The sequence below is a fragment of the Trematomus bernacchii genome, unplaced genomic scaffold, assembly GCF_902827165.1.
Source record: "Trematomus bernacchii unplaced genomic scaffold, fTreBer1.1, whole genome shotgun sequence".
Taxonomy (NCBI): Eukaryota; Metazoa; Chordata; class Actinopteri; order Perciformes; family Nototheniidae; genus Trematomus; species Trematomus bernacchii.
Genome location: NW_022987689.1, coordinates 16,536,354 through 16,550,476, shown reverse-complemented (window position 1 = coordinate 16,550,476; position 14,123 = coordinate 16,536,354). Strand labels below are relative to the sequence as shown.

The following is a 14,123-nucleotide window of genomic DNA, read 5'->3' as shown; positions in this document are numbered from 1 at the left end:
AAAATATTCAAAGCAGCTGCCAGCAACATTTGCTAAATTTACAATTTTTGGCCTTTGTGTTGATAATGTCCCCCATATTGCCCAAACTAAACATGGTCTCCCATAGATCTCATGCAAGTGACTTGCATTCTAATGTATCCATGTATGCATTTTAGGATATTTCCATGGAGAAAAAACAATAAGGAAAGGAACAAAAACACAAAGATAATTGTGGCTTGTGATATATTTATTCAATAGCAAAACATAGTTAAAACTCATAAATCCACATGTGAATAATGAATAACTCCCCTAATACAGTGTATCTGATCTCCAAGGCTTATTTACATAGGAACAGAAACATCTACTTTTTTTATGACTGATTTTGCTTTTTTTCCCATGTCTTATCTTTAGGGCATTGAGTAATGTATGTTCTAATGTGAGCCTGTTCTTATTGGTTCCCACATGTTAGAAACGTCAGGGGAGCAGAAGTGGTAAAGCAGCAATAATGTGGGTAATACCCAAGGCACAATACATACATAGTGTTTGTCTACATACATAAAATAGCATATGTCGGTCATCGGTTGTTACACACACATTAGGTATTTGGATATGCTGTAAACATTTATGTGAGTAATTTTGTATCAATATCTCAGAAGACTGAAGACAGAAACACACAGGCTTCATTCCCATATCAACTTCCATCACTCTGGTGCTCTGTACAATGGAAACAAAATGTATGTATATCCCTGTCTATGTCCAGGTGCTGGTCCTGTACTTGTTTTTATCTACGTCTTCATTAAGCACAGCGGGTTGGTCCTCCAGCAGTGACAGATGGTGTTGAAGAGTCGGCAGCGGCAGGAGGCGCAGGGGTCGCAGCACGGGACGTAGGCCGAGCAGTGCTCCATCAGCCGGCCGCATCGACGTGCAGGCCTCATGGCATTTGACTTGTGCTTCTGAAACATGGAAAAATAGGTTCAACATGTGAACAAATACATAACTTAAATAGCATACAGTCCTTAAGATTACTCCAAACCCTTGTCATTTTAAGCATTCACAACTGATTCATTGAAAAGTAAGGCTGTTTAAGAGTAACAAAGAAAGCTTACAGGAGTTCGACTTTCTGGCGGCGGAGAAAGCTTTCGCCTCGCGAACAGTCGTTTGGTCCTAGCTTGGCCCAAAACTAAAAATGGAAAAAATAGAACAGTTAATACTGACGGTAAAAAACTCTTGGTAAACATTCCCTAATGTAATGCTCTCTGTATTTTTTGTTCGGAGTTGGATTCTTTTCCCGAGAAAAACAAAAAACACACTCTCTTGAGAACTACATACATTCTGGCCACGAAACAATAGGCCTTGTGTTCATTCCACTTTGAAGTGGAATTCTTCTATAAGGATATCCAGATGGGTTTTCTGGTTGTCCTGGGGTTACCTTCCAGTCGGACCTGTCAGGAATACCTTTTTCAGGTAGGTGTCCAGGAGTCACGCTGATCAGACGTCTACACCACTTCAACATGCGACTTTCATAGTGAATGTGCACCAAAAGCTTCTGTCTGAGGTCAGAGCTCTTTGCTGTCCAATTTCAATCTGCATCTTATTATGGTGAATGGGTTTGTGGGAGCTGTATTGTCGGGTACAGAGTCCCTTATTGTACAGGCAGTAGCCTCTACCAAGGCACCAGCGATTTAAGAAAGCGTAGGACTGGACCACAAATGCAGAGATCAACCGTACAGTAGAGATGGCAAATCCGGATCATTTTACGGACTCAGGGTCTTCTGAGTCAGTCATTGAAGAGATCCGGATCATACGAGTCATTTGAGTCATATGAGTCAGCATGACCAAGACCGTAGAAATCCTATCGGTGAAACCGAAAAGTTGTTGCATTTCACAAGCATATTATTATTCCATATATTTTGAATATATATATATATTTGTATATATATATATATATATATATATAATATCTGCATGTATATTTTCTATTTCGACATGTATATTTTATATTTTATTTTTATTTCTATTCTTGTATATTTTGTAGTTTTGTTTTATTGTAAAATGCCTTTTATGCTGCTGTAACAACAACAATTTCCCAATTTGGGATCAATAAAGTACTATCTATCTATCTATCTATCTATCTATTAAACTGACGTTATATTAACCTCCGCTACACAGTGTATTTTGCTTTAATAAAAAATGTTGATCACAAAAAAAAGGGTTATTTTGCGATTTGGCAAATCTGCGTGAGGACGAGTCTGCTGGATCTCTGGATCTGCTGCTACAGTATATACGGCTCCGAGTCCGCACGAGTCTGCTCTGCTGTGTGTTGCACACACAGTGAGTCAGGATTTGCGAATCCGAGTCTGCTGTGGACTCGTGCATGACGACGAGTCTGCTGGATCTCTGGATCTGCTGCTATATGGTTACAGCTCCGAGTCCGCACGAGTCTGATCCGCTGTGTGTTGCAGCGAGTCAGGATTTGCGAATCTGCGAATCTGCGAATCTGCGAATCTGCGAATCCGAGTCTGCTGTGTGGACTCGTGCATGACGACGAGTCTGCTGGATCTCTGGATCTGCTGCTATACGGTTACGGCTCCGAGTCCGCACGAGTCTGATCCGCTGTGTGTTGCAGCGAGTCAGGATTTGCGAATCTGCGAATCTGCGAGTCTGCTGTTGGAGCCGTCGGCTCCTCTGAGTCCCCACGAGTCTGCAGGAAGTTTCACTGATCCGCGTCCCCTCCCCTGAGCCAAACGATCACTTCTGGCAGCTATCCTGTATACTTGCTAAAGGGTAGGTAGATGGACTGGGGTACGTTGTAATGTGATTTTACATGTTATAAAGAGAGTAGCGAGTGACGCAATTTATAGTTTTAATTTGTACGTCACACCAAGTGTGGGACTCAAGGACTCGGGTTAATGGAGAGGGGAGACTCGTCACGACCAGCTCATTTCTAGGATCCGGGTTAATGATCCGGATGAATCAGGACTCGCCCATCTCTACCGTACAGTAAACCCACTCTTGGAATCGGTTCTGGAACCATTGGGCGTTGTTGGTGAGGCCACAATATGGGCTCGCCACCCACAAAGAAAACTGGATTTTATTTAGTATGTTGAATTTGTAGCTAAAGTAAATGCACATTTTCCTCCAAACAAGTCAAGGAGCCTCATTGACTTGACCTTGCGGGCGTCCTTCCATGTGCAGGCTGTCATCAGGTGAGTTGATCTTTGTAAGGCTTTCCCTGAGTTAGAACAACTGCAAGTCATTATTGGCCTCTTTCTTTGCTTTATGGCCATCCTGATGCAAGACCTGGAGAGGGTTATAATACTTATTACATTTTACGAGGGAAGCATTTTCATGCCTTTCTAGGCATCATCTATCAGCCTGTCGACAGAAGGATGTGCTTCTGGTCACCTTGAAGTCTGCATCTCCTCTCTTTTTTCATAACAGAGGGAAGAGTTAGATGGAAACTATTTGGCTCGCATTAAAGAAAAATAAAATCTTGGAGAAATGACATATCCTTGCAGAATGTTAAAACGGCTCCTTACTAGTTGAAGGTTCTGCTGTTTTTGCTTATTTTGTTGGCTTGATCTTTGCGGTACAGATACATGTCACTCTGTATAACTCACTACTGCAAGTACTTAAACATCTCAACAACAAGTTGATGGATTTCCATGAAATTGGGTAGAGACATCAATGGTTCCCAGGAGATAAATACTAATGACTGTGGTTACCTCATTGAATTGCCTAGTGTTGAAAGGTGCTATATAAATAAACTTGCCTTGGTTTGCCTGACAACCTCTATTCTGGTGCCACCAGCAGGTTTACATTTGGGCTTATGAGTCAAATATTTGGTAACTACTTATTGAAATATTCATGTTGCCAAAAACACGACTTGTAATCAACTTGGTGATTGTACATTTTTTATTTAGCGCCATCATCTTCTCAAAATTATAATTGTTCAAATATTTTGGTTTATGACTAAATACCTGCATAACACTCCCATCAACTGTACTTTAGCAATAATTAGCAAATGTAAGCTATCGTGCTAATAAGGTCTTTGTGGTGCTATGTTTTATGATTTAAGAACGCAATGGTGAACCTTGGTTTTGTTATAAAACACATGTAATAGGTGAGGAAAATATGTCTTAAAGAGGTAGACACATCAGATTAGTTGGCATCTGATAATTGCAAATAATATGATAAATGAAAGGTCATTCATGGCCTTTGAATCTTTGGTTAACCCTATTTTTTTTTTTTTTGTTTGATCAAGTATAGGAGGATTTCTATCATGCATGTATAACTTGAACTTCATCTCCAAACATTGGAAATTGATCATGACAAATAGTAGTTTTGTTTTTGGCAGCTAACAGTTCCAAAAAGCACAAAGAACCGTATGTTGAATACAATAAGTAGGGTAGGTTTTCCATACCACAGTAAATTCATTCATCATGGCCGATCAGCTGCACACATGGCCATCATTTTTTGGAATATTTGCTTTGAAGCCATAGCAGCTAATAGAAACAGTTTGATCAATGTCAGTGATGAAATGGAATCCAAATGATATGGTTAAACTCCTCCTCTCTGCTGGACGGTCTTTGAAAACATGACCAAAAAACCTTCATCAATGTTCAACTGCAGACACTGGCACCTTCTATTCATTGTACTACAGTGTATCATTTATAACCTTTGCTATGCAACAAATCAGAAACCATCCTTCTTGTCCCAGATCAAGATTAATCGCTGCACCTTCCCCTCTAATCCATCTCATCACCTTTGGCTAGTCTTTGACCAGATGTTTAAAATCTACCCGTTATTTTGCAGAGAATACCTTCAGCCCAGTTGTGTTGATGCCTGTTCTCCTGCTGATGCTGAGGCCCTCGCCAACCATAGGCGGCGCCAGGGGGGCGCTAGGGGGTGCTGAAGCTCCCCCTAGGATAGCCATAGCACCCCCTAAGCACCCCCAAGAAATGTATGTGTCTTTTTAAATAATTTGAAAAATGATTGATTCGAAAATAATATGCTACAGTAGGCCTACACGCAGGCTACTTCTGGGTCTCCGTGTTTCATTCAAGCTCGGCTCTGTGTGTGTGTGTGTGGCACGAGCCATTTTGTGTGTGTGTGTGTGCGTGCGCGAGCGAGCGAGAGAGAGAGAGAGAGAGCGCGCACTGGTACCGGAGATTGTTGTTGTTGTTAGCATCTGGTGCTAGCTAGCTACGCTAACAGATATAAGGAGCTTTTTCAACAACAAGGTGGAGGGAGAACTCTCTCCTGTCAGACTGAGAGTCTCAGATAACCTCAGCTCAGGTGAAGTAAAGAACTCTCTCAGTGTTTAGATAGTTAACTTTAGTCTAAGTTATCTCAGTGGGTCTCAAACGGTTTGGTCACGATTAATCTAAACAATTATTTCTGGGGCACACGTTTATATGATCATTATAGGTATAAAAAAACAAGAGAATAAATGAAAAACAGGTATGAAATACTATATGACACAGTAAAACAAGAATACAGTTTAAAAGTGGAGTGATTTGTAAAATATCCATAAAGAAATAGAAAATCTGTTTACAGTTCTGTTTCATATGGGTGTTGAGAGATGTATCCATAGATCTCTTCATTTGGCTCTCAAAGTGCACCAGATTGATGCATTTAACTTTAATATTTTCAAAAAAAATCTCCCGGGGGAGGTTAGGTCCACCACCGACTTACAAAAATAGCACTTTACCCCTGCTTACACCTATATGCGGTGAGCTGATTATCGAGCCTTCATTGTAACAGTCGCGGGTACTGTGTATGTGCGTGTGGGGAGTGTACTCAAACGAATCTAAGAGGCACGTTTTGTACTTTTTACTGCACTACATTTACTGTATATGACAACATCTATTTTTAAGAAATGTAATATTTATAGACAATAATAGTATGGCGACTTATTATAGATTTGCTACCCAGCATTTTTCTACATCCTTCCCAGCTGCCACATAAAGTATAGACTATATAATATATACAGATTATAAGTAATAGTATTTTGGGGGTTTTAGGTATATTTGAATGTCAATACTTTCTGTAGTTTTAATTTATTTTTATTTTGTCAAGTCTTTCACCAATGTTTGTTAGTATAATTCTAATTGCTATGGTCAAAAATGATGGATTGGGCATTTCCATGTGACAGACTCTGCACATGTCCTGCTCAAACTGTGTTGCAACTCTCCAGGAAAAACGAAGTGAATCAGTCCAAAATGAAACCATATTCCTCCCAAATTAAAGCTGTCATAAACTCAAGATCAGAACCCTAAGATGTTCTGACAGAAATCTAGTGATTTAGTTTACCATAGAATCATACCAGATGTACCAGAGCATAGGTTAATTACAACAATATGCAGGAGTTTAAGATACTTTAAATGGAGGAAATGTTCCAAATGTTTGCATAAATTAAATGGAATTTGATAAAGTAACTCCTGATGGGATCAAACAACGTTAGATATACTTTACAACCTGCAATAAAAGCTTAAAACTAATAGACTTCAAAAACGTTTTTTAAAGAACTGTTTATAACTTCAGTTTTACTAGAATAAACAGACTTATAAAAGTTAATGTGGAATTGTAAAACGCTTCATTGCAAAAACGTGTGATGAACAGAAAAATAGATGTCATTTTATGATGACAAAATACACATACAATCAGGGGCGGACTGGCCATCTGTAGAATCTGGAGAACCACAGAACGGCCGGTCGTCAAGGGTGCATGCACTTTCACTATCCAACGTATTTATGATGCGCCAGCGGACGTCATGAATGTGCGTCTGCTGCTGTGGGGAAACTACAGTTTTCTATACAGCGGACTACATGATGTATAATAAGAACGAGGGACTACTGTAAACTCATCTAGAGACTCTGCACCGCGCTCTGATGCTGTTGTTTTATGCTTTATGAACGGGGACAACAGAGAAACATATTCCTCATGACCAAAGTTGGAATTGAAATAAAAAAGGAAAGTGAAACTTATGCTCGTCACCCTCTCCCTCCGGTCCACATTAATACAAATGATCCCAATACGTATGATTGTATGAAAAGATCTTAAAATCAATACAAATGTATTTATTATAAACGTTAGTCCTTAACATCTATCACTGTGTATATCACCATTCAAACATCTTTTAAAAGTTGAACAAACCCCACACAGCTCAGTAAAGACAGTGAAATGTTGACTTTATTTGATCATTTCAGTAAAAACTAACGTTCATATTTCTCTTTTTGATTATAATACTGATGAACGTTCAAAACAAAGTACTTTGGCAACTTACCACATACGTTTTAAAATGCTTAATAAGCACCGTAACTTTCATGATATCATTTCTCGTTCATAATCGGTTGTTTCCGTGAACGGCCGACTGTTGTGAGACGGTAAATGCTGCGGCCGCAAGGCATTGTGGGGCAGCATTTTCTCCTCTCCTTTCGGTTAGGGAGGTCCAGTGGTTCCTAAGCTAAAGGAGGTTATAAAGGACGTTTCAAACCTCCTTTCCTATCATCTAGAGCAGGGGTTTTCAAAGTGTGGGAAGGTGAGCCTCCCCTCAGAGAACATAAGAACAGCTGCGCCCCCCCTCCCAATTATTATTGCTATTATTATTATTATTGTTGTTGTTGCGATAATGCAGGGGTATTCAATTGCATTTCAAAGAGGTCCAGTGAGAGAACATGTCATTAAATGCTCTGTCTACCTTTCTCTTTTTTGAGCACGCCATTTGAAACTAGAGAATGCAATTCCTGAAGAAATTGCTAGTGGGAATGCTTTATGCTGAAAAGCTGAAGCTGAAGATTTTCTCCATTGACTTCCATGTTCAAAATGTGATGAATTATGGGATGTATCTCTGGAATTATGAAAGTTATGAATGATAAAAGTAATAGCCATCGATTCCCGACCGAGCTGAACGTTTTGATGTTTGAACGGAGTTTCTGCGATGTTCAATGTGGGAGAAGAAGAGGCGCAAAATAACCCGGCAGAATAATAAAGAATTTCGTGCGTAGCATAACAGATAGTGGGAATGCTGTGTCAGCATTCCCACTAAATTACTCAGACTGTTTCTCTCTTCTTGTCTCGTCTCTGTGTGTGTGTTTGAATCTATTGTGCTGAGTCCCAGTCTTCTCTGATGTTACACTGCAACCTGCCTGTGAGACAGAGTCCAACCACACACTCTGTCTGTCCAACACATGTCCTGCTGCAATACACATGCTGCAGCTGCCCAGCTACTCACTGTTTGTAAAAGTAAATAAATAGTATTTTCATCTCAATAATTTACTTTCTTTACCCTGCTTCATAAACAATACTGACATCCCTGTGCTCCTCCGAGTCTGGGGGTCCGGGGATGTGAGGGCAGCGCGAGGACACAGACCGGGAGGCTGCTTTACTTCATAAAGGAAATGGCGGTCAATATTAACAACACGTTTTGCTACTAGCACTATCAGCAGCTTAGAAGTGCAAGATGATGAAGAGAATGATGAGGGCGCGAGTCTGAGTTCAGATATACAGCCAGCCTGCGTTCATGATGAGGGACAGAGAGTTGAGCAGGTGGAAGAACCAGCTCAACAACCAGCTCAACAAGCACTTGTATGGCACATACAAGTGAAGGGCAAGAGCCAGAGGTGGTAAGTACTATAGAGAAGACAAGTATATTCAACCTAGTTTTTTTGCAGTTAGTGTGTGTTGCTCATACAAGCAATACAATAAATTAAAAGATTGTTACATGCACTGTAAAAAAAATCTGTAATGTAGGCAGTAAATTGCTGTATTACCCACAGTAATTTACTTTGAATTTGTAATACAGTGTGATACATTGTGGGAATATTATCCTTAGGCGGGAAATGTATACAGCAATTTAAAAATGATACTGTAATATTACAGCAATACTGTAAATAGTGCTGTAATGTTACAGTAACTTTTGTTGTTACTGTACAATATTTCGGGGTGAAAATATCAGGAGCAAGAGGAGAGAACCGCTGTGACCTTTAATGGATTATTTAGGTTTTTTTCTCCTAAAAGTTCGTATTTTATTTTGAGATTGAGTTCCAGTATTATATGGCTAAACAGCTTCAACAGTCAGCGGACCAAAGGGAGGAGAGAGATACAGAATGTCCTCACCCAAATCGAGGAGGAATCCTCCAACCAACTCTGCAATTCTGGTCATGATGGCACATTTCAAGGAAAAAGAAGAGGCTCTTTTCCTTTTGGCTGATGTAATTGGAGTTATACATTATGATCTTGTGCAATGAAAATGTAATAATTTATGCCTTTCAAATATTACATTGTATTGTACATTAATTTGAACATATTATTGTGTGTGAGTGTGTGTGTGTGTGTGTGTGTGTGTGTGTGTGTGTGTGTGTGTGTGTGTGTGTGTGTGTGTGTGTGTGTGTGTGTGTGTGTGTGTGTGTGTGTGTGTGTGTGTGTGTGTGTGTGGGTGTCTGCAACCAAGGATGAAATTGAGGCTCAACTGACCCTACCAGGCACACCAAGGCTCATCATGTTAGGTAAGGATTTGGTTTGACACTTTACTTTTGACATGTAAAGCTGAACATGTATTTTAATTCCACATGTTTTGTATGTGTGCTTCATACATGTATGATCTCTATAGTATTTCATTGTTCAGTTTTGAAGTAGCAAACATTTTCAATGATATGCTGCCTTTTCCATTTTGTCCACTTCTCTTGCAGGGGACCCTTTTACTTTCACATAATTACAGAATATGTACTGTTGTGATTTGATGTTGTGACCTCACTACTTGTGATTTTGTATTTGAATTGGTCTGTTGTATTTGAATCTGTCATGAACTGTTGTATTTATATCAGTTATGAACTGTTATATTTATATCTGTTATGAACTGTCCTATTTTACCATGTTTTTCATATTGAACTTAATATTGAAATGAAATCAATAAACATATTTTATTTAAATTGTATCCCAGTTGTTGTTTATCGTTTCAGGTAGCACCTATTGCAAATGAGACAAGGATCTAAAATTGGTTAAAGAGAAAACTGCAGTAATATACTGTTTTAATGCATACACTACTGTAAAATTATACTGTATACAGAACAGTAATGTATTGTTATTTCACAATACCAGTATTGTATAATCACAGTAAAATATTGTTTTTGAGATTACAGCAGCATACACAATTACAGTAATCTACAGTAATATAAAAATACAGCACTGATTTTGATACTGTAAACAAAATACAGGATCGCTACTGTAAAGTAAAAATACAGTAACTTGTTGGCAACTCTGCTGCCAGTAATTTACTGTAAAATCCCCTGTATTTTTTTTTACAGTGTGAGAGGTGTAATATCTAATATTAAAAAAATATTAAAAAAAACGATAGATCAAACAAAAGTCTATTACTTGCCAACATTTCATGGGGGCCGGACTGGGTCAGATTCCAGGGCGGATTTTTTGTCCCAGTCCACCCCTGCATACAATACATATTGACAGGGCCGGCCCTAGGCACTGGCGAACTAGCCGGTCGCCTATGGATGGGGTCTGGAGGGGTGCTGCGATGGGAGAAAAAAAATGAGTCTAGTCTCTAGTAATTCTACTCAAAGTGCACCAGATTGAAGCATTTTAATTAAAAATGTTAAAACAAATCTTTCCGGGGGGGCATACTCCCGGACCCCCCGAGAGGATGTGACGTCCACCCCCCAATTAAAACATGTTCATACAATAATTATATACATTTGAAACCTTCTTTATGTATATAACCAACATGTCAATACGTTTCAGTTTTTGTAGTGTATTGGTCTTTTGTAGAGATTTTTCCTTTATTATTTATATATTCTATTGCAGGGGTAGCCAACACGGTGCCCGCGGGCACTTGGTCGCCCGCAGGGGCAACGTGAGTCGCCCGCGGGGCATGTTCTAAAAATAGCTCGCCAAGCAAATCCAAAATGTATAAAATATACAAAACAAAAAAGGAAATGTAATTAAAATTATCTACCCTATGCATAAACGAAACCTAAATCATAGCGAACTCTATCTACTTACTACAACTCTATATCTATCTAACACCCCTCCTCCCCCCACCCCCACAATGAGTATCGACCAATCACGTTCTTGCTTGATTTGCGGGACCAGCGTTGCAGTCGGGAAGAAAAGGCACCTCCCCGCTGATTTTCCTTCTGGCAGAATCTACACAACACATCAGCCCCATTGAACAGCCTATCATGCAGCCTATACAGCACATGGGGGGCAGAGCTTTACTGTGTGTTGCAACTTGCATATATATTTATTGCACTTGACGCACACACACGCATGGCGTAATTTCCACCTGTGACAGGGGGGAAATGTCCCCCGCTCTTTTCGAAATCCCGTTTGTGTCCCCCCACTTTACAAATATGTTTATTATTATTTTTTAACGCAAGCCGTCATCGCCACGGAGGAGCACACAGCCTCTGTGAGCGTGCGAGACAGAGGGAGAGAGAGAGAGCGAGCGAGAGAGCTAGGGAGGGCGGGAGGGAGGGAGGGGGAGAGAGAGAGAGAGAGAGAGAGAGAGAGAGGGGGAGAGAGCGAGCGAGAGAGCTAGGGAGAGCACACCTTTATCTATTCAATATAGATAAAGTCAGTAATCATTCCAATGTGTACTATAGGACAGTAAAAAACAAAAAACAGTTTAAAGGGGAGTGATTAGTAAAATAAGCATAAATAGAAAGAAAGAATACTAACTAGGTAACATAAGATAAGAATAAACCAGTTTAAATGATTTGTTATTGGTTGTGATCATATTCTAAAGATGTTTGGATTATTGAAAAGTATACAGCTCCCTTTCATCTGAGTGTTGAGAGCTGTTTCCATCAATTCATGTTGTGCTCAAAGTGCACCAGATTGATGCTTTTCACTTAACATGCCCCCGGACCCCCCTAGAGGAGGTGAGGCCCGTCCACCCCCAAATAAAGCAGGTTAAAATAATTAAATTGCATACATGTTATTTTAGTAAACACTGAAAACGGGTCCCACAGACCCAAACAGCACACAAAGGTTAAAGGTAAGCATATCATAATGTTAAAATGTGCTAAATATATACACTGCAAAAAACAAACAAAAGAGGAGTAAAAGTAGCCCCTGACTTGTTTTATTTTTTTAAAGTAGCCCTCACCCTAAAAAAGGTTGGTGACCCCTGCTCTATTGTGTATTGCTTGGAGGGGCGGGGGGCACCAAATCATAATCTCGCATAGGGCACAAAAATGTCTAGGGCCAGCCCTGCATATTGACACAGGTAGCAACCTGCATCTTACAAATACCTTATAAATCCCAAACAGGCCAATGGATGGTTTATTAAAGACTACACTTGACTACACTTGAATTAAATTAAAGGTGCATGGACGATTTCATTTCGTCCATGCACCTTTAAATCACAAGCTGCACTTGTTTTTCCTCATGGTGTCTCATTTACACATTTCATCAGATCAACTGAGCTTTTATGATTCATAAACATCACAACAAATTAAATAATCCTCACCTGTGTCATTATCCTTCTTTCTCACATCTTTCTTCGTGTCCTCTGCCCAGGAAAGAGGGAAGGCGAGCAGGAAGAGGCACAACAAGTGGGTGCCGGGTATCATCATCATGAAGAAATCTGTGGATGATGTACAAAATCCCTCTCATATAAATGTAAAAACCCAAGATTGGCAGGTGCTGTGGTGGCGGGAAATATTCTCTGGCTTGTTCTCCTTCAGTACCTCACTTTCCTCTGGTTTCTCTCTCTGGCTTTGAGGAGGTGTCTCGAGCGCAGCGCGCGTGCGTTACGAACCAAAAACTCCGAAAACGCGGCGCCTCCACGTGACGGGATTGACGCACGGCATGAGGAGGACTGTTGTTGGGGTAACAGACAACAGATCAGAGATAGGTATTCACTGTGTGTCACACACATAATGAAGAATGACAGAAAGAGGCACACCCACCCTCGTGCCTCATTCTGAGCCTCTCACTGATTGAGAACATGCGGAGGTCACTGACGGACATTAATGTAGGACTGTAGCTCTGCTCAACACCAGTAGGGTTAACAAATTAAGAAACATGTCTCGAGTATTTTAAACATAGGTGATAATTACTTGTCAAACGTATAATTTGATTACATTTATTAAAAAAGTAATACAAAAAAAGCTTCCACCAATATTATTTGTGAAGTGAACTTTCTTTTAGAAATGTTTATTTGCACAATACAAAAGCATACAATTCAATGTAAATACGGAATAAATGAATCTCATATGCTAAAAACATCATTGCTCATTATTAAATAACCAAAAATTATGCATGCAGCTCTATTTTATAGCTTGTTATGCTCATTTACATGCAAAAGACATGTCTCAATCATTGAAAAATACATACATTTGTACCACTACCACCAACATGCACGTCTATTTTGAAGATTAAATATGAATTGTGATGTAAAAATATTCACGCGAAAAATATCTCCCCTTCTGTGTCGCTCAGGGATGACCAGACGACTCACACAGATAGTTCAAGACACAAACACGTTTATTTCCTTCACATCGGCTTACATTAAAAATATGTTTGGGCCTACACATTCTATTAATGTACATCCATGGCTACACATTCATAATAATTGTATTTCTCCTGGGAGGGCCAAAATCCAGGTTTTGTCTGTTCAGCATCCTCCTCATCAAATCCAATCCCATCAACATCACTGCACTCCGCCAGTGTCAAGACCCCTTTTTCTACCTACAATTGGGGTCTAATCGTCAAAGACTATTCTAATTGGTGTCATCTCCTGTAGACATCAATCAAAGTTTCCTAAATCAAAACAAGTATCTCCCGATTTAAATAAAGTTATATTCAAATTAGTACTCCACAGATTTAGCATTACTCTCATCTCACATTCTGCATTGTCAAAACCTTGCTTGTAAAAAGCTCACAGTTCCACTTGTCTGCCTCATGCAGACATGAGGAGTGGACTATAGAGCTGTGGTGAGCTCAAGAGATCCCCTTCTGATTGAAGAGGCAACATTTAGACAAAAAAAGAGTGCATAAAATAAAAATAAACTCAGAATCAGAAAACAATTGATACATTCATTGATTAACAGGTTTCATCAGGTTTGTTTCCCCGGTGAGTAAACCACATTGAAGTTTGAGGTATCATTACTATTGCTATGGTT

At 39.7% G+C, this 14,123-nt stretch overlaps 1 protein-coding gene across 1 annotated transcript; it reads right to left on the bottom strand.

The window, feature by feature from the left end:
• Window positions 1–214: 214 nt before the first annotated feature.
• On the bottom strand, window positions 215–12,692 carry asip2b (agouti signaling protein, nonagouti homolog (mouse) 2b). The gene is made up of 3 exons (XM_034138079.1): window positions 12,467–12,692; window positions 1,086–1,159; window positions 215–932 (listed from the first exon to the last, which is right to left on the bottom strand). The coding sequence occupies exons 1-3, from the start codon at window positions 12,573–12,575 to the stop codon at window positions 765–767; spliced, it is 351 nt and encodes a 116-aa protein (XP_033993970.1). The 5' UTR covers window positions 12,576–12,692; the 3' UTR covers window positions 215–764.
• Between the last annotated feature and the right edge of the window lie 1,431 nt (window positions 12,693–14,123).

Coding starts and splice junctions, on each gene's coding strand:
- asip2b (XM_034138079.1), bottom strand. CDS start 12,575: ATGATGATGATACCCGGCACCCACTTGTTGTGCCTCTTCCTGCTCGCC. Junction 1,160..12,466: donor AAAGAAGGATAATGACACAG/GTGAGGATTATT, acceptor TTCCATTTTTAG/TTTTGGGCCAAGCTAGGACC. Junction 933..1,085: donor CGCCAGAAAGTCGAACTCCT/GTAAGCTTTCTT, acceptor TCCATGTTTCAG/AAGCACAAGTCAAATGCCAT.